The sequence below is a fragment of the Lepidochelys kempii genome, chromosome 22, assembly GCF_965140265.1.
Source record: "Lepidochelys kempii isolate rLepKem1 chromosome 22, rLepKem1.hap2, whole genome shotgun sequence".
Lineage (NCBI taxonomy): Eukaryota > Metazoa > Chordata > Testudines > Cheloniidae > Lepidochelys > Lepidochelys kempii.
Window position 1 is genome coordinate 16,367,115 of NC_133277.1, and position 27,389 is coordinate 16,394,503.

Here is a 27,389-nt window from a genome sequence, read left to right on the forward strand (position 1 = left end):
ATTTTTTTTTGGTAGTGTTGCAGTTATGTCTACACTGCACACTAAGTTTAGGTCTGTGGGACCTGGGCTTGTGGACTCGATGTTTCCAAGCCTGCACTTGTGTATCTGTAAACTTGGCTTTACGATTGCTGGAGCCAGGTCTTGGAGCCATACTAATGATCCATACTACACTACAGAGACCTTCTGACTCAGGACTGCAACTTGTCTCGCATCCAGACCTGCAAAATGACAAGGCTTGGACCTGAGTCACAGCGGGACTTGGGCTCTGGCCCACCTCCCTAGCAGTATTGCAGGGCCTTGGTCTTGAGTGTTTGCTGACGCGAGACAGACTGATTTGTGTGTGTGGACAGAAGCGTGGGGCATGAGCTCAAACCTGAGTAAGCACCCAGGCTTCGTGAGCAGTGTGAACATACCCTAAGTGATTTACCCTTGAATGAATGAGACATGGATTCGTAGGTACACTTTACCTTTGAGCAAATGGATCCAATGGCTGCCTGCATTTTTTTTTAAATAGAAAAACTAATTGTATATGGGACTCTATACCCAATAGGAATTTCAGACTAAATTAACTTGCAAAACACGTCGTCTTCTCACTAGTTTAGCATTCCAACCTTTCTATATCTATTTAATTAAAGGGCCTGCATAATTTGAACCCAATAGTTAGATTCATTAGACGGAGTGCCTAATTTTGCAACGGTTTTGCTAATGAAACTGCAGTGGGTGCCTGTACGTGGCAAATACAGTACACACACACAGGAAAACCACTCCAATACCGTGGCCGAAGTGGATGGAGGCAATTGAATAGCACTCAGCCATGCAGTAGTCCAAGTCTGTTATTCCAGGCTGCTGAGGACCTGCAAATATTTCCCCAGTTAAAGAGCTGAAAACAAAACCTCTAAAAATGAATGTAACTGGCTCTGGAATTAAAAGGAAATATAGTCATAATTTACCATTCTAAAATAGTTAAAATAATCCCCGGCCCTACACATATGCGTGCACTGTTAAAGTTTGTCTGGGAGTTTCAATAGATTTGGGTCAATATGACAGAGGCAGCAGTCCCCTAACGGAGCATCGAAGTCTCTAAACCTACCTGAGTGAGCCAGTAAGTGCATTCGGAGCCGCAAGCTATCCAAGAATCGTTTCCCACACAACTCACATCCATAAGTCTTCATACCACTGTGCAGCTTCCTAGGGAAAAACAGAGACGGATTAGTCCTCTTGCTTGTTTGGGGGAAGGGGAAAAAGTTTTATTTAAAATGTTAACACTGAGACCTTTTGAATATTTCATGAAATCTACACATTATCCGTGAATTTTCTCATTAACTCAGCAGGAACACAAATCACAGATATACTTGTTTCATATAAAGCTAGACAGCTGTAGGGACAGAGGGAAAAATGGGACTTCTGCTGGCCAGCAGCAATGAGGAGGCTCAGCCAGAATATTCAACCATCAAGGCCTACTCTGCTATCAAGGTTGCTAAAAGGGAAGTCATTTCTTGGATGTCCTTTGAGCAAAGGGAAAAGGAGAGCTGCTTTAACTGAGGAGCATGTGGGAAGCCTGCTTGAATCTTCTCCCCAAAGCTTGCTTTAGTGAAGTTCAGAAAGTTTCAGTTCTGGCATTTTAGGAAGAAGGATCCTGTAGGGTTTTGCTTTTCCTTCCCCTAACTGGTTTGTTTACAAAGCACCTATCCTACCTGCCTTTGTCCAGAAACAGAAACCCTACAGGCAAACCCCAGTGACACCATGAAGCAATTAAAGCTGAATGAGAAAGATTACTCTTGTGAAATTTCTAGAGGGACTGCAAGCCCCTTTTAGTAATAAAAGCATCAGAACTCTTACTAGGGTTGCCAACTTTCTAATGCACAAAGCCGAACACCCTTTCCCCATCTCCTACCCTGCCCCTTCCCCAAGGCCCTGTTCATTCTCCGAGATCCCGCTCACTCCATCCCTCCTCCCTGTCATTCACTCTCCCCCACCCTCACTCACTTGCTCATTTTTACCAGGCTGGGGCAGGGGATTGGGGTGCAGGAGGGAGTGAGGGCTCCAGCTGGGGGTGCAGACTTCAGGGCAGGACCAGAAATGAGGGGTTCAGGGAGTGGGGGGGGCAAGCTCCAGGCTGAGACAGGAGGTTGGGGTGCGAGGGGGAGGGGTCTGGCTTGGGGTGCAGGCTCTGGGGGGGGGTAGGGGGTGATGGGCTTGGGGTGCAGGAGGGAGCTCAAGGCTGGGGCAGGGGCGCAGGAGGGGGTGCAGGGACCAGGCTCCATGCTGTATTTACTTTGGGGAGCTCCCTGGAAGTAGCGACATGTCCCTCGGCTCGCAGGCATAGGGGCGGCCAGGCAGCATACTCGCTGCCCTTACCCACAGGCACCGCCCCCACAGCTCCCATTGGCTGTGGTTCCCGGCCAATGGGAGCTGCAGAGCTGGTGCTCAGGGAGGGACTGGGGCAGTGCGTGGAGCCCCCATGGCCGCAGGGACACATTGCCACTTCCCGGGAGCTGCATGGAGCCAGTTAGGGAGCCTGCCAACCCCACACAAACCAGACTCCCTTTTTGACAGGACGTTTCAGTCGAAAACTGGACACCTGGCAACCCTGAAGAGATGGCGAGCTAGAGATGCACCCATCCCTACAAATACTTCATGAAGGACATCAACGCTGTCCTTTCCATTGAGGGGGAAATGTTAGGATACGTACATCGATGACATGTATTCGTGCATCTCACACCACCTGGACCAAGGGTAGCAACAGACGAGCACTAGCCAAAGCAGCAGAGCTCAGAAGCAGATTAGAAGAGTGGCCCCTTTGGAAAGCGAACAGCAGGAACTCCATTGCCCTAATACTGCTTGCTACTGCAGTAGCTGAGACCGTATTGGGGGGCAAGAGGTAGGCTGCAAGGTCCCTGCTGAGAAGTGCCATCCAGATGTTGCTGGATGTTTGGAGAGCTGATGAAGCATAAACACAGCTCGCTCTTCTGGCTAAAAATACTGCACGTGAGAGACTCTCCAGGCTAAGTACCAAAGGGAAGGAGGAGGATGGAAGGAATAAAAATCTCACTAATGCTTCTCCCAAGAGCAGTACAGATGGGACAGAATCCTGGAGAGTTTTACTACAACTGGTCCTGAGATGAGCATCCTTAACTCCTATTATCTCAGCAGGAGCAAAGGCAGGGTGCTAAGTGTCTTGCAAGTTCACCCCCAGAAACAGGGCAAAGCGATGTCTGTTCCCAGAATTGAAGCAGCAGATGCTTGATGCAGAGTTTCTGTTTTAGTATTTTACTGTTCAAATTTGCTTAAATGTAGTCAACAAGTTTAATGACAAGTGGCACTGTCATGACAAGTGGCACAGCTTTCATTCACTCCTTGGTCAGAATCTGACTAGAAAGGTGGGCATTACAGGGGAAAAAGTAGGGAATATTTAGGGCACTAAAATCCTTACATATATTTCACTTAATTGGATTCCCCCGTTGAGCCCAGATTGGAGAGTCTGGAGAGATGGGTAGTGCATCAAGATTGTGCTTTCTGCACTACTTAGCTCAGAACCCAAACCACTCCTTTCTGGAAGGATGTTCATTCTTCTTCCTAAAGAAACAACCCCACTCAAAAGCAATTCAGTAGATCCTAGTGCACTCTACTAGATTAAATAATATTTAGCAGACACCGCTTGTGCAGATCTGGTGAGCAGCGCTGCCCAAGCCAGAAAAAAATTAAGTTATTATTAAAATGCAAGTGACATGTTAAAGGCACTTGCTCCCTGGCAGCATAAAGCACACGAATGCGCTAACCTCAGAAGTCTACGGACAATCATGATCCTGACAAGAGGATACAGTATCCTAGCAAACAGGAGCCTTCTTTCCACTCCTCAACTCACACTGCTACAGCCAGAGAATTCTTTCAATCACAGTTTTCTGTTATTCACTAACCACCCCCCAAAATCCATCTTTTCCTCCACCCCTTTTTAAGGCCAATTATTGGTCAATCGCAAGTCTCACGCACATTGACGTTGCAAGGCAAAGTTCCAAAGTTAACTCACGATCATCTATTGTTGAGCCAACTACACTCAGAAACATTAAACAGAAAACATTAAATGAACTTTGACTATTTCACAGTGTCAGAGGTTGATACATGTATTGTTTAGAAGCAGCCCATGCTTTGTAGTTGACACAAGCATTGAAAAGCTATCAAGCCAAGTTTGCTACATTTTCCTAAGAGAGATGCACACCCATTTATTGTGATCTTTTCATACAGATGGAAGTGGAAGAGTCTAACAACAAAAACACATGCAGGTTTCAAAATAAGATTCTATAAAAAGAGTTCTTTGCTGATGTTTTCATCCGACGATAGAGTCAAATGACCTACTCAACCTTCTAATCAAATCCACTATTTATTATCACTTTGTTATAAGACAAACATGTTTTATTGCATTGGTGCCAAATATAAACTACAAACTCAAGATAATACTTAGTCCTGCCACGAATGCAGGGGACTGGACTAGATAATCTCTCGAGGTTCCTTCCAGTCCTTTGATTCTACGAAACAGTTCTGTGCAGAACTGGGCAGGGTATATGTATCCTAGAAAGCAGGGATCCATTGACACTTTAGTTGGCCATCCAGCATCAGAAGACCCTGAAAGTCAGTGGCTGGGCCATAGTAACAAGCCACAAATTATGGACAATTAGGAGTCCAGTGACATTTTAAAGACTAACAGATTTATCTGGGCATAAGCTTTCGTGGGTAAAAAAACACTTCTTCAGATTTTTTTTTAAATGAGGCTCACAAACATTCTTCTACAAAGAATTCTATGAAGAACGGCCCTTTTCCCAAATGTCTACCATCATTTATTCTAGTTGGGACTGAGTTCACCATAGCCTCTTAGTTAAGTGGCCCTCTTTCAAAATGGCCACTGTTTCCAAAGAGCATAGAGCCAAGCTGCCCTCAGGGAAGATGGTGCCCCAGACAGCATCAGTTTTTAAAGGTTGAAACTACACATCTTCAAACCATTAGAAATATCACAAAGTAACCTTCTTCTTTCGTATTCATTTATGCAACTTTAATAATTAAAACAAAAATTGCCAGGTAAAAATTAACTTAAACTGAAGTGAAGACGAGGATTTATCACTAATTTACAGGTAAAAACACATTTACAGGATGTGGTGATTATCCACCATGTTTTTAATTTTTTTTAAGGCCTGGAAAAGCAGAAGTAAGAGTTGTTTTGGTGCCTAACTCCATTCTGTAGTGGTAAGAGGAGAAATAAAATAATGAGGAAAAAAACTAGTGTGGGCCTTTAAAAATCAGTAATCTAATCTGGGACCATAAAACACCGTTCGGCACTAATCTTTGCTGTACGATTACCGCGCGGTGTCACTACCAGACAATTTTAAAGATAACTACTAACCCCGGCTGCTGGGGAAGGAAGGGCACAATCCCAGCCTTTCCTACAGCCCACATATGGATGGGGACAAACCCCAAACCCTGGAAGTATGGGCAAGTCCACATGGCAAACAAACGTTGCTGCAAACTGCCACCCCCGCTTCCCCTCCCCTTATCTAGATCTCAAAAGTATCTCCCAGACGCACACGTGCCAATTGCATCCTGCCATTTCTCATACCCCACAGCTGTGTGAGAGATTCTACCCAATCCCGTTGCAGGGTGGGTGGTAAGAAAGCCGAGTAGGCATACACAGTGCAAATGCTACTTTCAGGGTAATGTCTAAAGATAGCCTGTGCTCAGACTGTCACATGCTTGAAACAAAAACACTGTGTCCAACTGAGATCTTTCCCAGGGAAGAGACAACCCTGAAAACACAAACACACTCTTGCACTCATCTCGAGTCATCGCTCAGTCGAGCAGCACTCCAATGTTAAACCGTCCATTTGCACCACACTGGGTTAAGTGATGCCCCGTGGTCCTTACTGCCTTTCACTTAAAAATAATAACAACGAAGGTGGTGGGTTTAAGAGGCACAACGGTTAATAACTCATCTTGGAGTCAATGGCGAAACTCCCATTGACTTCAGTGCCACAAGATTGGGTCCCAACAAGGCTTGCTGCTGTCTTTCCTAACAGAGCTCTGGACTGGGATACAGGGATTTGGATTCAATTCCCATTTCTGCCATAGGATTGTTGGGTGACGCTGAGCAAATCACTTCCTCTGTGCCTCAGTTTCCTCACCCATAAAATTGGGGATAATGGTACCAACCTCCTTTGTACGTGCTTTGAGATCTACAGGTGAAAAGCACGGTGTAAGAGCTAGGTATTACACTATAGTGGATACACAAGTTACTAACACGCAAGCTAGGGCATCTTTACTGCAGAAGGAAGGGGAATATTTGTCAACGTGGCCAACAATCCACTTATCTTAAAAAAAACCCAAAAAATGAACTTTGTTTTTTGGCCAACAAAAACTTTTCCTCTCTGATTTCTAGACTGGAATGTCAAGATAGGATGGAGCCAAACACATGGTGCCTTGACAGAGAACAAAAAGTATTAACCTGACTAGAGATACCAAGATTTAAGCCAGGCCCACTAGGAGCAAGGTTGGTTGGGCCAATGTGTGGGATGAGGTGGTATGTGTGTATGGGGACTGAAGATATATCGGGAGAGAGAACAGCAGTGGATACGCATCATGAGCATCTGGAGCCAGCAAGCCAGTCGTACACCCTTCCTGCCCAGTAAAAGAAAAACTTCATGGTGTGTTTCACATCTTTCTTTTTTTGGTACAAATTCGTATTACACAGAGCTATTTGACAAGATGGTATTGCCACATATTATGCTTGCTAGCAATAGAGCTCATTGCTCCGTGATTAGTCAATATTAATAAACATTACCAAAGGCATTTACAACACAATTTACTTGTTTAATATAGCACTTGATGCTCGCCATAAAGTAAATATATCAATAAAAGGCAAACAATTTCAATCAGATTTAAAATAATAAAGCACAAACAATAACTAGACAAGTTAAAGAGGAAATAAAGGTGTTCATTGGATAACTTCTTTTAACCCTTTCACTGCCACAGAACCAGGTACATGGCTTAAATCCATCTGTGCTGATGCATTGTAAGGATGTGGTGAATAAGGCATGCCAGAAGGGCATATTTACTACACTGAACAGTACCCTCCCCTCAAGTAATAAATGATGTGTTTGATCAGTATTTCTGTACAGGGACTAGAACACTGTGTTCTTGAGGTTTTTAAGACAGTTTGGACACCACCAAACGAAAAATACTTGAATGCGAGGGATCGCGGGATTGCCAGAAAACCAGATGCTTGCAGCCACACTGCCTTGTGCTGGAGCCCTGTCAAACCTCCAACTAATACGGACAGGCCAAGTCAAGATCTCTCAGTAAATGTCAAGGTGCTGCAGGGAGTGTGCTGGGGGAGAGGGCCCCCTCCTCTTAGAGTCAGCATTGAACCAAAGCCATAGCACGGTACTAGGGGACACTTGCTGCTGGAGGGGACGTCTTTTTCATGAGATGCATGCTGCAGCTGCGCTTTAACGTACCTTGTGTGGTCGCACTAAAGAAACCCACCTCAACAAGGGGCGCAGCTCCCAGTGCTGGAGCACTGTTTACACGGGCGCTTTACAGGGCTGCAACTTGCTGCTCTCAGGGGGGTGTTTTTTCACACCCCTGAGCAAGAAAGTTGCAGCGCTGTTAATTGTCAGTGTAGACACGCCCACAGTAATTAACTCCTGACCACCTGTTATATGTATAAAGGCCCCTCTTGAGTCAGGATGTTACCCAAGCTGGCTTCCAACCAGAATATTGGGGTTACCACTTTCTACCTAGCTGAAAGCCCACCCACAGTGTCCATTGGCGGCAGTCTTCCTCACTTCCTGACAACCAACCGCTGCTGCCTTCCCCCTCTGAGGGGGCTGCACTTCATCCACGATGGAAGTGTCCCTTTCACAAAGGGTCTGATCCTCTAAGATGCTGCATACCTTCAGTCCCAGTGCAGTCAGTGGGAAAGGAAAGAACTAAGGGCTTTACACGAGTGGACCCCACTGACTGGAGTGGAGCTAAGTTTACACTGTCTTGGGATCTATCCCAGAATCTGTCAGTGTTCTTTGGGTGGAATGGTGCTATATAAAAGTTACACTTCGAGAAATAGGGGGGAGGAGGGGAGACTAAAAAAACCATGTTGTTTCCTGCATTACACAATCGTATTAAAAAACACCAGTTCCATTGTATGTACACATAGTCTGTAAGTCGAGCTGGATGTTAGTCAGGCTCTGGAGTAGAGCAATTCGTTCTAGTTCTTGTAACCGTAAGGACAGACAATAACATTTGAAGCTAACCACAATCCCAGTAAAGTGCTTGCAGATAAGACTTTTCCCTCTCCTCTCTTCCCCCCCCCCCAATCCTCCCCCACCAGAAAAAGTGTTAGAACAGGGTGTCAGAAACGACAAAAGAACACATTAATCTTACTAGTGCAGCAGCTCACATAGAAATCTACATGGCAATCAAACTTCAGCTTTGATATTTCCGGCCGTTACGTAACCTGCTCATTGTTTTAAAATGCTCGAGTTCTCACTAAGTAATTTATTTGAAATATCTTTATCGACAGATTTCACCTGAGCACAAAAGTTTTCTCATTTGGTGTCTACTTATAGGACGATCTTATCGTGCACAATCTTATACAGTCTCTTTCAATAAGGTCTTAAAAGCGCTTTATCTTCTAGGTTCCTGGTAGCAAAATATGATTGAAATGTTCTATTTATGCTCACTGGATTAAGGAGATGTTGCAAAATTGCACAAAAACCTGGCAGATGTAAGCAAGGTATTACAGCCAGTCAGGCTGTTAAGATCTAAGTGAGGAGATCAATACAGGTTTCTGCACTTTTACTGAAGTTGTACCTTTAAAATAGAAGGAAGGGGGGTTGTTAAGAACATTAAAATAGATCTCTCCTCACTGATATTATCCAAACTCGGGTACAGAAAGATAGACTGAACTTTATTATGACAGCTTGATGCTGAAATTAAATTCCAACTATTCTGTTTGTCCTGAGATGTCCTTATAAGCAAATTAAACTAAACAAAAGGATATTCAGGGATTAAAAGGAACAGCAATCTGGAAAGGTCTTTCATTCCATACAATCATGCCACGGTTTTCGATATAGTATCACTAGTCAATACTTACAGCATGCAAATTTACTTTACTGTGCAACATTAAATGAGTACGTCTCAAAGTATACAAATTTTCTGCTGCAACTGCTGGAGAAACAAAGGCCTCATGATAAATTCCGGCTAAAATCCTAGATTTAGGACACTAGCATGGCTCAAAATCCAGCTTTTTTTATTTGGAGGAGACTATGCTACAATGCAAGAGTATGCGTCAGCCTTGGAATTTGTCCAAAGGTATGGCAAGTGGTGTTGTACAATTGAATTTCCTCTTGGAAATGGGGTTTGCTGCAAAGGAGTGAAGAATAGAGGGACATGGATAAGGATTTCCCCCTCACCCCCCCACAACCCCTTTACATGCTCTACTCCAGGATTAAAGTTTCCATTTCCCTCCCTCTTTACCAGCAGGAAGAGGCAGCTAAAGATCTGACCTCAATTTTGTCACATGGATGTAATACCCACAAAAGGGTTAAGTTGGTTGAAAGCAACTTTGAGAAGTAGCTGGAAAAAATATCACGTGCTCGGGGTATGGCCAGCCAATGAAAGTTTGTCCTGGTGACATAATAGTTCTAACCTGGTTTTTCACTGGTAGGGCATGCTGTGCCTTCCCTGGTCTCCTGCTTGAGAATTCTGGGGATAACGTTTCTATGGAACCTTAAAGAAGCTTCTCTCTTCCAGTTCTTTGTAAATGTTTGTTTTCCTGCCTCACCTCTGGATTCAATTATTAGTGCTTGAAATATTATAGCCCTCAGAGTTCATCCAAGTCCCAGAGGAACTGCATTTCTGAGAACCTCTAAGACAAGAGAACGTCATGGCCTTTCCAGTCTTCCAACATTCCCCACCCTCTGTCCGTGGCCTGCTGGGGACAATCTCTTTTTCTGTGTCCAGGGGTAACCGTTTTATTAATTCAATACCTTCCAAAGCCGTCTAATGCATTTCAAACTGTGTCAGTGCCACGGTCTGGGTTTTTAACTCCCAACAGCAGGACATCCTGCTGAAGATTAGTAGACCAGCAATATCATGCTACTCCGGCCATACAATCCATTTACGGGGGCTGCAAGGTAGCTTTCCCTCAGCCAGTGGGAAGTGTCACATGCTGGCTTGGAATGGTCATGCCCTCTAGGGGCTGGAGGCCTGCAAAAAAAATAAGCAAGGCCAGGGAAATGAGATTTCTACTTTCGCACAGAGAGAAGGGGAAGTTTATCAATTCTGTTCCAAATACAAGCGGGCCACTTGCTGACCATGACAACTGCATACACCTCCACCAACAGAGCATCTACGTAACCTCAGTCACACTAAATACTATGCACCAGGCTCTTGCTGGGGGTGGGTGGGGAGGGGATGGAAATCAGGCCAAGTAAATAAAGTGAAGCTGTTGGGAAGACCTCAGCACCAGAAGGCACCTGCCCTCATGGGAGACCATTCCAAAGAGGTGGTGTTTTTTTTTTAAATGTGGTTTTCCCTTTAATTATGGTTTATTAAAAATGCACGTTTAAATATCAAACCGGCTTGGAGCTAAAGTTTTCAGGTCATCAGCTATTACTCAAGAATGTTTTGGCTTTGGAAATAAACTGTCTATTTGCTATTCCAACCTTCCTCAAAGTAAGGAAATTAAAAATCAACACATGACCTTGTTTACGGAGAGGTAGCACAGAGCTGTGATTATGCAACTATCTTTGTTCGAAGGCCTAAAAGCCAGGAAGCGTACAGTACCTTGAGGAGTAGCTATAGATCATTCAAAGCAAACTGCTGAAGGAAGAGCCCTTCCCTAAGTAAAAACCACAAAAGACAGGTTTGCCAACGAGTTCCCTATACTTTAAAAAAAAAAAAATGCAGCAATATTCCTTTCCAAACAGACACTGGAAAGAACAAACAAACAAAAGCTGGAATGGAAGTAGGCCCCTTACAAGCTGTAAGTAATTAAAAAGGCCTGTAAATGCCCTGCAAAAAGCACTTCAAAGAGACAGTAATTCCAGCAATGGCTAGTCAAGAGCGTGTGGTGTAAAAATTATGAGTTTTCCCAACAGGGTGCTTTGTGTGAAAAGGACAGGATTGGTGGCAAGCGATTCTGCACCACTCAGGAGATTTTTATGTTCAGTTGCATACAATGGGCATGTGCAGGCATTTATCAATATGTACTTTATCCACGTGTACACAGGAACAGTGTGTGGAAGGGGAAATAAACTACCAAAGGCTTTCCTCATTACAGGCTTTGTTCCAACTCTGTGGTAGTGAATTCACCGTACCTAGGCTCCAGACTAATCCACAAGCTAGCCCATAGAGTCAGTACCAGTTACGCACCAACTACTGCAGTAGCTAGGAGGGAAATTTCCAAAAGCTCCTGGGATTTAGGAAGCACAAGTCTTACTACAAACTTACATAAGTGACACAAAGACACGTGATGAACTGCCATGCACATTTTTGTATGAAATAACCAATGCAATCTGTTGCATTATGGCCTTACTGACTTTTTATTTTCCTAAAGTTCCTATAGGAGTCTTTATTACTCAGCCTTAACTCTGTTATTTCCCAGTCACACAATAGCTAATCCTTTATCCTTCCAATAATTTCTCTCCCTCTAAGAGAGGAGATAAGATGTATGTTCAGTCCTAATATGTAAAAATCACAAACAGCAAGTAGCTCAATTCTGTCATAAACAAATCCCTATTCTGCTCAGTTTACAGCCCCACTCTAACTCCGCCTGCTTAAAAACCCATACATAAAAATGTCTTTTACTATATTTAATTTAATGAGTTTTCATTCCATACCCCCACCTACCTCCCCTTCTTTAAACGAGGAAGACAAAAGCCTGCCTCCTACCAGAAGTGATAAACTAAACCTGGGGTAAGCTTTCCAAATGGATTGCAACTTTGTGGGAAGCCCTCTCCACTCCCCACCCCCAACCTGCCTCCCCCACAAGAACCCCTACCATTCCAAACAAGATGTATGGATTTTGGACATTTGATTACTTTTAAGTATATATTTTCCCCTCAAATAGACTGAATACAATGGTTAGGAAATTTGACAGAAAGCTATTCTGAGCCATTTATTGCCTTAATACGCACCTTTGTCCAACAGGCAGTTTTGACAAGAGCGATAAATTCCAAATTTATGTCAACAGAGCATATGTTGAACACCTCATTTCTGAGCTAAAGCGGCATGCTGCCCCATAAATCACAGTTCTGTTTGAAATGAAAGTAGATTACAGGCCTGTGTTATTGAGCAGTTAGAGCTATAGTCATATAAATCAGAACTTTTAACTCTAGGCGATCCGTTGTGCAATTAACTAAAGGGTACTTTGTCATTTCAAGGCTTGTGCACAGACTTGGCAGGGCGCACAGCTACTGGGGAAAGGCAAAAAAGTTACTGGCAACTAACAGCTTTAACACTGCAGAGCTTTGCTAAATACCAGTTGAACCAGTTAATTCTATGAACAACCATGCTAATAGAAAACCCAAACATTTGCTACACAAATTTGATGTTGTAGATACCTAACCATGCAAGCCCTTTGCTCTAAAAAAAGGCTCGCTCTCTCTCTCTCTCTCTCTCACACACACACCCAGTAGAAGTAAAAACTCGTCATTTTTCTTTGAGTATAGAACCCTTGGTGCATGTCTTATTTTATGTTCTATACAGTGCCAAGAAACATTATTTGAGCTCAAATAATAAATAAGGGTAACTTGACATTCACAGAAAGGTTAACCACTCACTTCCACTATTGGAGAACAGGAAAAAAAGGGCATTGTAAGGATCTCCAACTACAGCACCTCTCATCAAATTGAGGTATTTAGGTCTAATGGATAAGTATCTTCTCTGTTATTTAGATATCAGTTGGTGTAACAATGGTGTCCGATATTCTGAAAAGAAGAGAGTTTTATTGTGTTTAGCACTAGCCTTTCAACCATGCCAACCACCAATGCAGTCACATCACAGGCCAGATAAGGAGTAGAAATTCTCTTCTTACCTGCCTGCTTCATTGTGTTAACGAAACACCTGTTTCAACACTGCCAGCATTCAATGGGTGCCAGTCAAGAACTTTGAAGGGCAATGCCAAGACTGGTTGGCCAAACCTGACCTTTGAAGAATCATCCTTCTTAAGTTTTTGCCTCCATTTTTCCCCCCTTCCAAACTGGTCATGCCTAACAAAAAAGTATTGAAAATTGTCCAGCTCGGGAAGGTGAATTTATGGATCTGGCAACCTTGACAACATCCCTGGCATTCACAGATGCTGACTTCTCAAGATGCAATGTTAGTCTAGCATTGTAGTTGAGTTACATTAATCTATTTGGCTTTCACCATTATAAAGGACAAACTTCACAGAAACTCAGTGTAACTAAACAATCAACACGCACCACACAGGAATGCTACTTCCTAAAACTATAAAAAGGAATTTCCAGATACACCAGAGAAATTGGTACACTCCAAAAATTACAACAGCAGGGGAGATTTTCAAATTCCCAGCTCCAGTGAAAGTCAATGGAAGCTGGGCACCAATCTGCTTTTAAGAGTTACTCAGCACCCAGCAGATTTAATTTGTGATCCAAGCCAAAGAAGCATCCCGTACCATCTATTCATTTGTTTCTCTCCTAAGAAGTCACAAACACTGGAATTCAACATTTGACTTTGGTCAAAACCAAAGTAAGCTGGGTCAAATTAGCCCAGCCTCTAGACAACTTTTTCCAGGGACATCTACATCCAGGGTAGTTCCATGAATGGGGAGAGGCAAGAGAGCACCAGAGGAGGGTGGTGTCAGACATGTTTGGCATAAACCAAGAGAAACCTGACGTGATAATTCACGTGCCTTGTCACTTTCATGAACATCTCCTTGCTCATCCCAGAGACTTCCTTTTCAGGAGATTGACAGCAGCAGGTCTTTATCATTCTTTCCTCATTGCACATGAACAATTAAGTGATTTCCATTAAATTTATAGACCACGGTTTTCCTTTTTAGGCTGGACCCATCCGTAGAGATCTTACTGTTTAGAATGCTGGAAAATTCATTTCTCACTGAATAAATTACTCATCCAGAGCCAGACTAGTGACTTTTACTAAAACAAATAAATGTATAGTTAAGGAACAGCAAAAAGCCCCCTAGGATGGCTGATATCCAGATCCATCATTCCTGACCATGCACGCTCAACCAGGCCAAAGGGAAAGGATGGAGTTGGCTAGAACGTCACACTCAAGTGCTGCATTTTCTGAGGAAAGGTCACAAACATTAATCCCGATCATTCAAGTGTCAAATTTCTTGTGCAGTGCCTTCCACATACATCTCTTCAATAGACATCACCCTCGCTCTCTTCACTCAGAGAGCAGAGACTACCCTTTGACAGAAAGGAACTTCATTTGCCTTCCATAAGGCACAACTGAATTCATACACAAACTGTCACTTTGCAAGCCTTCAGGCCCTTCACACATGAGTTGCAAATATTTGGAAGTGTCACTGGTTAAGAAATTCTCAGGTCTAGTCATAATTTAGTAGCCCCCTGAACATTCAAATTATAATACTTTACAGAAAGCACACATTTCTTTGCTGGCATGGGTAGACAGAGATGAAATGCGGCAGACAGCGATGGAACGCAGAAGACACCGGAAGAAACAATTTTTTCCACATTCTCCAAAAGTCCAAAATGAAATACAATAAAGTGCAGCGTATTAGTGGATGTATCCATGCTCAAAACTAATGACTAATATGAAGACCGTTCAGGTAAGCGTGGGAATTTGTGGGTGTCTTATGACTCAAACCATTGTTTTGATATTTGCTATCGTTTGAAGAAGCATGGAACAGATGGCTTCTCACTGAAGCTCTACATTTCCTTAGCAGGCCGTGATTACTTAATGATAAAACATTGACCTGTACTGAACAAACCTAAAATTGTTCCACTAGAGGAATAAGGAGACATCAGTAAATTACAGACTTCCACAGAAACCAGGACTCCTCACTGAGGCGTAGATCTTTAGGAGGTTTTTCCACTTTATGGGTGGATGAGTCTCACTGGACTACAGGTACTTTCCCTTAGCAACATAGGGATCAAAAAGAGACTTGAGGTTCTAAATTGAAACTGGCTACAGACATGAAAGAACTGCAGAGCTCAATTTGTTTAGCTTATTAAAAAGAAGATTGAGAGGTGACTTGATTATAACCTCTTCATGGGGAGAAAATACCATGTACTAAAAGGTTCTTTAGCTGAGCACAGAAAGACAGAACAAGAAGCAATGGCTGGAAGCTAAAGCCAGAAAAATTCATATCAGAAATATGGCACTTTTTTGGGGTCGTTCCCCCCATCCCTGACAGCAAGGGTGATTAACCATAGGAACAAACAACCAAGGGAACTGGTGGATTCTCCATCTCTTGAATTCTTCAAAGCAAGACTGGATGCACCCTTCTGGAAGATATGTGGTAGAGAAATACAAGCTACCAGATGTAATGCAGATGTAACTGGGTAAAATCCGGTAGCCTGTGTCATACAGGCCAGTCGATAATCCAATGCCTTTATAACCTATGAATATAGGTAGCTTCACTGAAGCAGTCAAGGAGAGACTGATGCACCCTAAAGTCTTGCGTCAAAATATCCTCTGCTTACTTTAAGGTTATTTATCCAGAGCCTCAATTTTCCTCTTAACCAATTTCAAATATAACTATCCAAATCCCCAGTCAGTTGTTGTCACTTCCTTCTTCTTTATTAACAGCCCTGCAAACTCAACCTAGAATCTGAGCCACGCTAGGTTCTATCAGACTCCCGAATCAACAAGTTTCGGAAATCAGAGCATAGTTAAATTTGTTGAGCCAAAAGAAAAGAATTTCATAATCCTAGAGCTGTACTGGCTCTGGAGTTCCAGAAGGACTAAAACATTTATTTCAGTTACTAATCCAGAGTCAGCAGGCTCATTTCTGAATTTGCACAGGGAGCAAATCTATTGATTAACAAGGTGCTCATTTTACCAAGTCACTTTTCAGAGTAAAACTGTATTTGAAGATATTATAAGCAATAATCCCACAATGCTGGCTTGTCAAGCAGCTCTGTATTTTAACTTTATCTTTGCTCCATGCTCTCCTTTGATGAACAAGGTGGGTATAAACTTTGGGAGGTGGGACAGAGTTGGCTGGTGCCCAAAGTTCATAAAAGATATTTGGGAAATAGCTGTATTTACTGTGTCCAGTTTTGGGCCCCACACTACAAGAAGGATGTGGATAAATTGGAGAGAGTCCAGCGAAGGGCAACAAACATGATTAGGGGTCTGGAACACATGACTTATGAGGAGAGGCTGAGGGAACTGGGATTGTTTAGTCTGAGGAAGAGAAGAATGAGGGGGGGATTTGATAGCTGCTTTCAACTACCTGAGAGGTGGTTCCAGAGAGGATGGTTCTAGACTATTCTCAGTGGTAGAAGAGGACAGGACAAGGAGTAATGGTCTCAAGTTGCAGTGGGGGAGGTTTAGGTTGGATATTAGGAAAAAAATTTTCACTAGGAGGGTGGTGAAACACTGGAATGCGTTACCTAGGGAGGTGGTAGAATCTCCTTCCTTAGAAGTTTTTAAGGTCAGGCTTGACAAAGCCCTGGCTAGGATGATTTAATTGGGGATTGGTCCTGCTTTGAGCAGGGGGTTGGACTAGATGACCTCCTGAGGTCCCTTCCAACCCTGATATTCTATGATTCTATAAACTTTTACAAAATTATTTAATACTTAAAAAGAGCAGTATTAGGGTCTTCTATGTGAGGAAATGGTGAGAAACGAGTGCTAACCAGGTGTGCTTCGTAACTACCAGGATGCCAAGACTGGAATGTGAAATGAAAAGTGGTTTGAGAAAAAAATATCTATAAAGTGAGTCAAGAGGTTTGTAGCTCAGAAGAACTCTTCATTAATCACACAATATGTCCATTTAGCTATCGTTAAAGGAAAACGGAAGTCAACAACAAACAAAATATATACCTCCATGGTGAGCAACAGAATGTGAGGATAGTAAGAGGTGGCTTTTCTTTCCCATGTTATGGCAGTTCCATTTCTATGCTGTTTGGTATATTTCAACATCATGGGTTCCTCAAGTTTCAAAGCAAATATCAGTGTCTATTTTCTGCAGCAGAGCAACTCGAATTCACAGCCCACAACTGCTGCTATTACAATCTCATGCCAAGTACAAAAGCAATGATGTTAGTTCCGGATTTATGCAGTACATCCAACAAATGAGCCAAGGCCTTTCTCTGATGATGCAAAGAGGAACAGTTGGGAATACTACCCGAAAGAGAGGGACTAATTGGAATGGGCCATTTCCCCTCCACACACCCTCTGTTCTGGAGCTGAATTCATTCAGTAAAAGCAAAGATACTAATTTTTCTGACTACCCCTTTATTGAAACAAACATGCATTTATTTCTCAGGTATTTCTAAGGTGCCTAAACTCCCAGTGCCATATGCAGCCGTGCACATTTTTTTAAAAAAAAAAAATCCGTGTTCCTTTCACATGGCATTTTCAGCCTCTGTTTCCATGAGCACAGCCAGCAGATCACAACATTGGTGATCCTGGTTCATACAACCTGAATGGGAAAACAAGATGAGATGATAAAAACACAGGTAGATGGGTTCTCACTCGTGCATTCTTGGAGGAGAAGGGAGGTTGGTTAGTATAAGGCGGAATTTCTATATCCAAGTCCCATTCATTTTAAATTAGGTAGGTGTGAAAAATCTCACCCCAAATCCTCTGATAAAGACCTCCAGGGACTTAACACACAACTCAACCCCGAGTTAAAAAAAAATAACTAAATCTTGATACCACCACCGGATTCTCATGATTTATAAGAGCAAAAAGGACATTAAATGAAACTGAAAAACATGAAAAACCTCACAAAAGGGAATCCTTTTGTTTCATTTTCATAAAGACAGCGAATTAAATTTTCCAAAAGTGCTTAAGAGACTTAGAAATCTGAACCCTGTTTTCAAAAAGTGATTTGAGCATTTAGGCCCAAATTTCAGCCACTTTTGAAAATGGGACTTAAGCACTTCTGACGATTTTACCCAGTAGATAAACAGCCTGTGGAACTCATTACCACAAGATTTCACTGTCACTGAGGCTAAGAGCTCAGAAGGATTCAAACAAGGATTAGGTACTTCTATGGATAATGAGAACTCCTCAGGCACATTAGATAGAAAAATATATATATTTTACAAAGCAACATAGAATTTTAGGATTCAGGTCACCAGCTATGGCAGGGGTTAGAAGGAAACTGCCCTTTGAGTAGGTTATACAATAGCTGTCTACTAAAGGATTTTCTTTCATCTTCTAACATAGCGAGTTCTGACTTCAGTCAGAGACAAGGTACTAGACAGGTGGACCACCAGTCTAAATTCAGCATGGCAATTACAGTTTTCCTTCCAAAATATGCACAAAAACATTTTAAAAAACCCCACCTTTCCTGAGCTGCATCAATCATTCCTTGAACCAGAAAGATCATTCTTATTCAATTTCTAGCACACAAGCAATTTTTTCTCATTTTTCCCTGCTGTTGAATTTGAAGACTGAAGGGTGGGGGGGGGGGGGGGGAGGCGGCAAGTAAAGCTGACCCAGAACATGCCTCCAAAGTGAAAAATATATGGCTCTGTTCTGCTGTAATGCAATCGAGAGTTGGAGACTAAAACCAAAAGCTTTCCAAGGTTTGCAAATCATTCTTTTCCCTGTACCTGCTTTGGCAGCCAACAAAAACACAAGGGGGAAATCATAAGGCAGACAAAACTAAGATCTCAGAGTCCTCAAGTTAAATTCAAGGGGGGAAATATGCATTAACATTAAGGATCTTGCATAGACGCCAAAAAGCCACAAAATGAAATCGGACATCCCACAAATTCCACAGCGTGCTTATCTGTGTCCCCTTGCCTGAGCAGCACAGCACTTATGGATCCAAGCCCCAAACACCATGCAGTACTAAGTGCTACTGGTAAAATATTTACTCTATCTAAATACTGTAGGTTAAGTGAAATAAATATTTTGCCAGGGTTATAGGGCCCTCCAAGGACCATGTGTGATGCAAGAGCTGGTATAACTTGAGCGAAAGTGTTTATAATGGAATCTTAATAGATTTGCAAGGAAATCTTTCTTGGAAGGAAGAACTGTGGGTATCCAAAACTACCAATACTACCATGGGTTCTAGGTTCTTGTCACTGACCAATTCCCTAGTTTCTCCAACTGCAGAGCACAAATGCGTAGTGACTCTAATGCTAGACGATTTTTGTAGTTACTGAACCCCCTAGGTTTACAGATCATTGTGGAAGCAAGTTAGGATACTGAGAGGTTCATGATAGAACAACTAAGCTGCCCCAGTCAGACTCCAGCGTCTCGTGCAAACTCACAATGCCCTTGGAGCAGGCCTGTTACTGAAGGAAAGCTCCTGCCATTATCTAGAACCAGATATTTCAGAGTCAGTGGACCCACATGTCAAGACTCCCAAAGTGGTTTCTGAATCTCTCACACCCAGTACAACGGGCTATAGGTACAATATCTTCCTACCACCACCGCCCCCAACACACCCTTCAATAAGAGGCACTCTGCTCAGCCTACTCACCTGGAAAGACCGGTGCAACATGGCTGTCACTACTGGAAGATATTTAGGATGAGATTTTTCACAGCTGCCTAGGGGATTTGGAAGCAATTCCCAGTAAAAATTAGCACCTTAAACCTGAAGGTGATGGCTCTGATGATCAGTAGCAGCAGAACAGGAGTTCATATCTAGAAGCCAGCTACTATTTTAAGTGCAACTATGTTGACGCCATAATGCTTGGCCAGTGACCCCATCTTGCAAAGGAGACAGACAGATGCAAACCAGCATTCTCCTGTGTTTGAAGGGACGAAGATCAGACTGAACCCTCAGGTCACCGAGTCCATTCCCCTGCACCTCAGTATTTGTACTTCAGCTGAACTGCAGCAAGCGGACTTTAAACAATCCAAGTGCAGCCATAAGCAGCAACAAGCTTCCAGGTCTTGACGTATAAATTGAGGGAGGTCAGTTAGTCTGAAGGGATGTCCACGTCTCTCCCAGAGCCACTAGTCTAAGCACCAACTGAACTGTGATGCCTCCAGATCATGTGCAATAAGGAAGGTGGCAAGATATTGGGGTTTTATGCTAATGAGGACCATTTTCCAACACAACAGGCAAGCTGATAAAGTTCCTGGGACATAAAAAGCATGAGCATTTGCAGTGGAAGTTTTTGTGCAGATTAAAAAACAAATAAATAAATAAAAGGGGGGGTGTATTGTGATTTTTGAGAGAGATCTGGAAGGTTACCAGCCTTACGAGTAGCAGCACTATAAAAAGATTCAGACACTAAGTATTTCCTTTCCTATAAAATATTCATTGCAGTATGTGAGAGCCAAGTAGCAGAAACCTCAAGCATTTCTAACTTTGTACTGCAGTAATAACAGAGTTTTATAGGAACCTTCTGATTTTATTTATATCCGGCTATAAATATGTTGTTCCATCCGATACAGAACTGTGGGCATGTACGTACCCTTCTCAGGCTATACAGCACACAGACAAAATGTAAGCGAAGCAAGTGAAATTGGTTTGGTTTAGCATTCTGAACGGAAGCAGACAAAATAATTTGCAAAAGAAAGAAAATCATTCCTTTTGGAAAAGACTTGTTTGGAAGAGGCCTCATTGTCCCTTATCATAAACAATAGTTCCTTTAGGTAAAGCTCCCTTACCCCAATAAAGCAAATCAACTGTCAGTTTAGATCTTAGATGGAGTGAATATTTGAGAACGCCTATTCTGCTTAGAAGACCTAGGGAGCAGCAGCTTAAGGAGAGATGCCAGAGTGAAGACAAATTTTTGTATTTCACTTTCCATTTTTTTTTTATTAATTATTGCTTATAAAACAGATTTAAAGAGGAGAGAGATTAAAGCTGCACGGAATACTGTGTGTGTAAAATGTCCTGCATGTACACTGTTACAGCTGTTTTCTGCTTATGTTCCCTTTACATTTCTAAAGAATCTACTTAGCTACCATTTTGTGAGGCAGATGTGATGCAGCATTTTAAAAAGGAGCCACACACACTGTGCTCTCCTCTCCCATGAGAGTTTGACTCTTGATCTCACTGGTTCTCTTACTACTCTTAATCTAAAGTAAAAATTGCTCAGATTGAAAGGATATAGATGCTTCTCATGGATAGAATCACGTTGTTTCTATGAAAAGTTTACCTCTGGGCTTTTGCAGCCATAAGAACCAGTGATGCCTTAACAGTTCTCTCAGTAGAAAGGCAAATAACCAGCTCAGGTGAGCAGCACATATGTACGTACACACACACACACACACACACAATCTCCAGCCTCATGGCAGGATTTGTCTGATTCATACTCAGGCATTTCAATTTCAGATACCTCAAAAATCCACCAATTTGATTTATGTACAGTATGTGAACGTTTTGGTTTTGACACTGACCTGCCTGCTTTGGTTAATTTGCCTGAATTTTACATGCTTTGAGCAATGGTTTATTCCACTTAGCTTGCCAAGAGCCATGATCTGAATGAAGTATATGCAAAGGCAGGCAGACATGTCACAGCTTCTTACAGTAGTTGCTCTCTAACTTTCCAAGCCATCTTTGGGCTAGGTCATTAAGAGACACTTGATTTTCACACACACCTTTCTTGCCTGAGTAAATCAATATGAAAATCAATTCATCCACTGATATATTTTTATCAAGATACATGCAGCGAAGCCACATCTCATTTACAGTCTAGATCTTGTGGAAACCCAAGGTCACTAGATAGAAAACAGTCTACAAAAAGCATTATATATTGGCTGCAAATACTGTAGAAAAGTGAACGGAACAGGGAGGAGATAGAAAAGGAGCCTAAGGATGCAACAATTATTGCACTGGGAAGGCTGAGTCTTGGCTTGCCGAGCTTGTTTAAATGTGAAACCGTTAGATTTGGAATTAGAGAGTATTTTCCTCAGACCACTCCAAAAACAAGAGGGGCGGGGGGAGGAAATGGTTTCATTGGTATACAACCTGCAGAATGCAAAGCATTTCAGAGAAAGAAGAAAGAGCACAAAAACTGCAATAAATTGCACAAAAAAAGAAAAGAGAAAGAAGGCAGGATAAAGAGGATGTTTCCAGTTTGTGAAAAGGAGAACATGAGCGCACACACCTCAGATAAAAAATTTATCTTTGTATCTGAGATGGGGCATTTATTTTCTTACCCGATTTACTTAAAACACATGGTGACAAACTCTGAGCTTTCTCGAACAGATCAGACTACGTATCAAATATACCTGGTAATTGCACAATCACTGCTGCCCTCTCACCTCTAAACATAGCCAATTAAAATAGCATGAAGAGCGATAACTGGGTTGGGACTCAGCTGTTAAAAAAAAAGCTAGCAAATGCTTATGGAAGTAAGGATTTTGCTGATGGATTTCTAGACTTTATATTTTAAAAGGGTAAAAAAATAGCCATCAGACCACAGCAGTAGCATTTTGTGACTAATGGCTATGAGATATTTATATTTGCAACTTCAAATAAATGCTATGATTTCTCCTCTCTGCTTATGATACAGTCACATTTGCCAAACAATACCTTCCCTTTACAAATCTTCAAAAAGATCAGTTGTTCTTTCCCACCCACTTCAAGAAAAAAAAAAAAGAAAAAAAAAAACACCAACAGCTCCTAGGTTCCACTCTCAGAAAATAGTACCAACCACTATCATGCCCATAAAGGACAGACAAACGCTCCAATGGATGGACATCTGCAGGTAGTACATACAGGCCACAATTTCCACTCCGACTCACTAAATCCACTTCCTGAGAAATTGCATGTGTTTAGACCTATTGACTAGTGATCAAGCAACGTGGCTTTCTGTCCCTAAAGCTCTCTGCTACAGCTGAGTGAAATGAAATCTAGGCTAGGGATCCACCTTGCCCTTGCCCGCAGCCTCCAGCAGAATGTAGCCAAGCAAAACAGAGGGACTGTTTTATGGTCTGCAAATAAAAACGTGCCAGTTGTTTCCTTCGCGTATGGGCACATTTAAATGGTAGCTTTCTTCTCATTGCAGTTAGGAGTTCCCTATAACCATTAACATCTTATTTCATTTCAATTGGTCTGTGGATTTACATAGTGAAATAAGTCTTCAGACACCTGCTGAAAAGTCTGATCTGCATGGATTGATAAAGAATCCCCTCCCCACACCTCCCTTAAGGATTTTCCATAACAAAGTTTGCAATTTAGTCACTAGTTGTTTCCTTTTCATGTTTCAGCCCAAGAACCCTTCAATCTACTCTACACCCACACAGCATCAGAAGCCCGTGGGGCTCTTTGGGGTACAATGTCCTGCCGGTGTGGCTGAAAGACTCTCTCTCTAGCTTGATTTGTATTACAAATATAAATCATGGAGCAGCATCGCTAGGTGCCACATGCAAACACATTAAGGGACAGTTCATGCCCTACAGACTTTATCATCTACACAGGCAAGAATGGCAGAAGGTCTGCAGAGACAAGTAGACAGGGGAAGCCACTTGTCCAAGGTCACACAGCAAATCAGTGGCAGAGCCAAGGACAGAACCTGGGCCTCCTGAGCTGCCGTCCAGCCCTCCACCCACTCAACAATACTGTGCCGTACGTGCTGCGGAAAATCTCCTACACGTTATATTTCAGGTAAGACAGTACCTTAGTGTTACCTTATCAAATTACAAAAAAAGCCTCCTAAAAGGTACAATAATCCGTTGAAATTCCTTTTGATCAATATAACATGGACAGTCCCCAACCTTCCGAGCTTGGGGTTTGTTCTTCAAGGTACTTTAGTCAAAAATACAACATAAATAAGCCACCCTGACGTCTGAATGCTAGGGAACTCTCAGTCCCCAAAACAGCACCAATTTGGCTTTAAAGGCTTTTCTACTCCAGCATTGGATTTTTCCTGGCTATTTGCGATATTCATTTTGAAACTCTAGTTTGCCAGTATCAATTCTTTGTTTTGCCACCTGTCTGCTGAATGGACCCATGATATCCTGAAGTTCCAGCTGCTAGAAAACAGGCACTAAAAGGGTTAACGTAGAGGTATCACAACTTGCCAAGATATTTTCTTCACTGAAACCCCTGGGCTATGGAAGTGGGGATTTCAGCAATGCTTAAGTGCTAATGCATTTTATCAGCAGCTCGAGGTGCAAGCAGCAATGGGTTAATGTATTCTGATTCATACAGCTCTACTTAGAATAACCAGCACTAATTCAGGAGTCCAGAAACATCATCTATATTCCTTGGGCATCTAAGGACACTAACGTATTAAAAACTAAAAGAATAGTATTTGCTTTCATGGGTTGACCCCGCAGGGCTGAGCTTATCATAACACTTGTTTTGACTAGTAAATTAAGCAAACATGACATGGATGTCATAGGTGTCAAAGAGGGAACCGGAGGAACTTATTTTTTAAAAATAAAATTTTAAAAACCTAACAAAAACAAAGTGACCTGAAATGCAGAATACATCTACTGAGGCCATGAAGCGATTATTCATATGTTTTGATTCCTAATTCAGAAATAATAAGTGGTTCATGGATTCCAAGTTTAAAAATATATTCATCATCTGGTTTCCTTAGCAGCATGTATTCCATTGGTGCATTAACGCATTCCACAAATTGTGAGCTGAGTGCTGGGTCTGTCTATTTATTAGTTCAGCCATAAGTGATGGGAGTGCAGGAACTGGTACAGTTCCTTATAAGTATCAAACAAAGCAAAGCAGAGAAGTACCTATTTACTAATTCTACCAGCCTGGAAATAGATTTGGTTTTCACAAAAAAAGACTCAAGCCCTGAGTTTTGCACCAAGCACAGGCCAAATAGCAAAGGTATATCTCTACTCGACACCACGGCATCAGCTTACAAACAAAATCATCCACGAGGATGTTGGAAGAGCTGTTGGGAGTAATTTAGGATATTAAAAATATTCCAGTGCAGCAGAAAATGAAACCTCAATACCTGAGCTTCGAGGTTAAATTTGCTTCTTTTTTTTTTGTTTGAAAAAATCCTTGAAACAAGTCTTAAAGTTTGAAAATATTCAATGTTTTCACTGATAAGATCTTCTTACAAATCAAAAAGCTATCTTTCAGCCACGGACTTCATTGCAGAGAACTCTGAGAAGGCCAAGCAGGCAGTGGCAGCTTCTTTAAATGTTGAGCCCTTTAGACAAACAAAAAAACTGAGGCCTTTGGGGGCTTGTCAGAAAAACTGACAAATATATGGTGCTAACTTTTGTAGACGCCCCAGTTATTTTTCCTTAAACCAACTTCAACCAACTGTATTCAGACCTAGCACCTCTTACCTGCAAGAAGATTCCAGTTGAACAGGCAGACAGCAATACGGCTATCACCACCACGAAATCAAAAAGTTTGCCCGTCTCCCGGGGTGAAGCACATTGGGCCAGATCCTCAAGTGACTAAGCTGGCAAAATCCTGAAGCGATAACATCAATAGAGCTATTGATCCCAGCCCATTGGCACAGCTGGGTATTTGACCCATGAAAGCTGGACAAGGGTCTTATTTTCTGAGTCGGCTGTAAAACCGCGAGGGGTCGTTTCTGCTCTCTTGGGACACGATACCAAGAGTCTTAAGATAGAATCATAGAATCATAGAATCTCAGGGTTGGAAGGGACCTCAGGAGGTCATCTAGTCCAACCCCCTGCTCAAAGCAGGACCAATCCCCAATTTTTGCCCCAGATCCCTAAATGGCCCTCTCAAGGATTGAACTCACAACCTTGGGTTTAGCAGGCCAAAGCTCAAACCACTGAGCTACCCCTCCCACCCTTAACAGAGACATTACCCCATGACCACCTGTCTTCCCATTTGTGATTACATTACATCCCCTGTGGCAACTACAGTGATTGCCTAAATGGAAAGGTAACATTAGGGATGTAATGTATTTTTTAGTTGTCTTGAATGTGATGTAGAAGTGAGAAATGACAGCCAGCACCATTTGACCAATTGTTCTCTGGGGACCACCAGCAAGTGCTCTCTGGACCTCTTTAGGCACCTCTGTTGCAACAAGCAGGAGGCAGGATGGAAAGATTTCATTGTTTTCTCTTTTGATGACACAGAGCAAGGGAATCTGAAATCTTCCTCTTTTTTTGACATCACAAAGCAGGGGGACTGGGAAATCCCTCTCTCTCTCAGCATCACAGAGTGCCTGTCTCTCTGCAGTACAGCTGGTCCAATCAGGAAACATTAGGAATACAATGTGTTACCATAAATGTTGTCACATCTCCCTCCTTAGTTGATCTTTTCCACTCCTCCACTTTGAAGTGCTTGAAGACATTCAGATATGGATGCTGCCACACTTAAGATGCTACAGAAGAGTCAGTGTTTGCTCCAGTGACCTGGCCAAAATTTCCACTTGAGACTGCAGAATCCCAATCCCCCATCGTTTAGTCCGGCATCCATTTTCCAACCCAGGAAATCATTCATTAGACACTGGGAGACCCCTTCCAGATGCACAAAGGGATAGAAATGCAATATATGGACACACACAGCTCGTTGGTTGACAAGGCGTAAAAACCTTGAACAGAGAGGGACAACAATTGCTGGGGCCTGCTCACATGGTTTCCAATATGCATTGCAAGACATCTTCTCATGCTCTGACCATGGAAGTGGGGAGGGCAGGCTGCAGACGAAAGGGCCAGGAGGTACTTGAGAAAGCCATGGGAGCAACATGACACACATTAAATGAAGATGGAAATGGCAAAAGAAGTTAAGAAAATAAAGAATCCACTAAAATAGGAGGCAGGAAGAAGAGATAGGAAGCGGACAAGAATATACTGGAATACAGTCTAGCATTTAAGTGACTGGCTTTCTGGCTGGTTCAGACAAGCATAGTACCTGAAACACAGCATAAAAGTCTTATATTCTCAGACAGTCTCTCTTCCCCCTCTGCTCTCCTCCAGCCATTATTATTTATATTTTAGTAGTGCCCAGCGTTTCCAACTGAGACTGGGACCTCATGGCGCAGGGTGCGCTGTACAGACATGTCAGAAGAGACAAACCCTGCTCCAAAAAGCTGATGATCCAGACAGAGGAGACAAACAGTAAGGGGGTTGCTCAGGGATGCTGGGGCAGAGCCAAAATTGAACCCTGGGTCTCTCGAGTCAGAGTGCTAAGCACAAGACCTTTCTTTCTCCCTTAGGGAGAGCTTGGCAGAAATAAGAACAGATGAGACCAGCTGGGTCAGCCCGTTGTCCATCTCTCTGCTCTCCGTTATCAGTGGCTCTTCAGTAAGTGATAAACATCCTCCAAAGAACAGCAA

The 27,389-nt window shown here is 42.5% G+C and overlaps 1 protein-coding gene across 4 annotated transcripts in view; it reads right to left on the reverse strand.

The window, feature by feature from the left end:
• Positions 1 to 27,389, reverse strand: part of ZBTB16 (zinc finger and BTB domain containing 16) — a 175,749-nt gene that overhangs the window by 91,315 nt on the left and 57,045 nt on the right. For all 4 annotated transcript variants that reach the window (XM_073320756.1, XM_073320753.1, XM_073320755.1 and 1 more), the window contains exon 3: positions 1,091 to 1,188. In XM_073320756.1, coding sequence (XP_073176857.1) covers positions 1,091 to 1,188 — 98 coding nt within the window. The remainder of the gene's footprint in view (positions 1 to 1,090; positions 1,189 to 27,389) is intronic.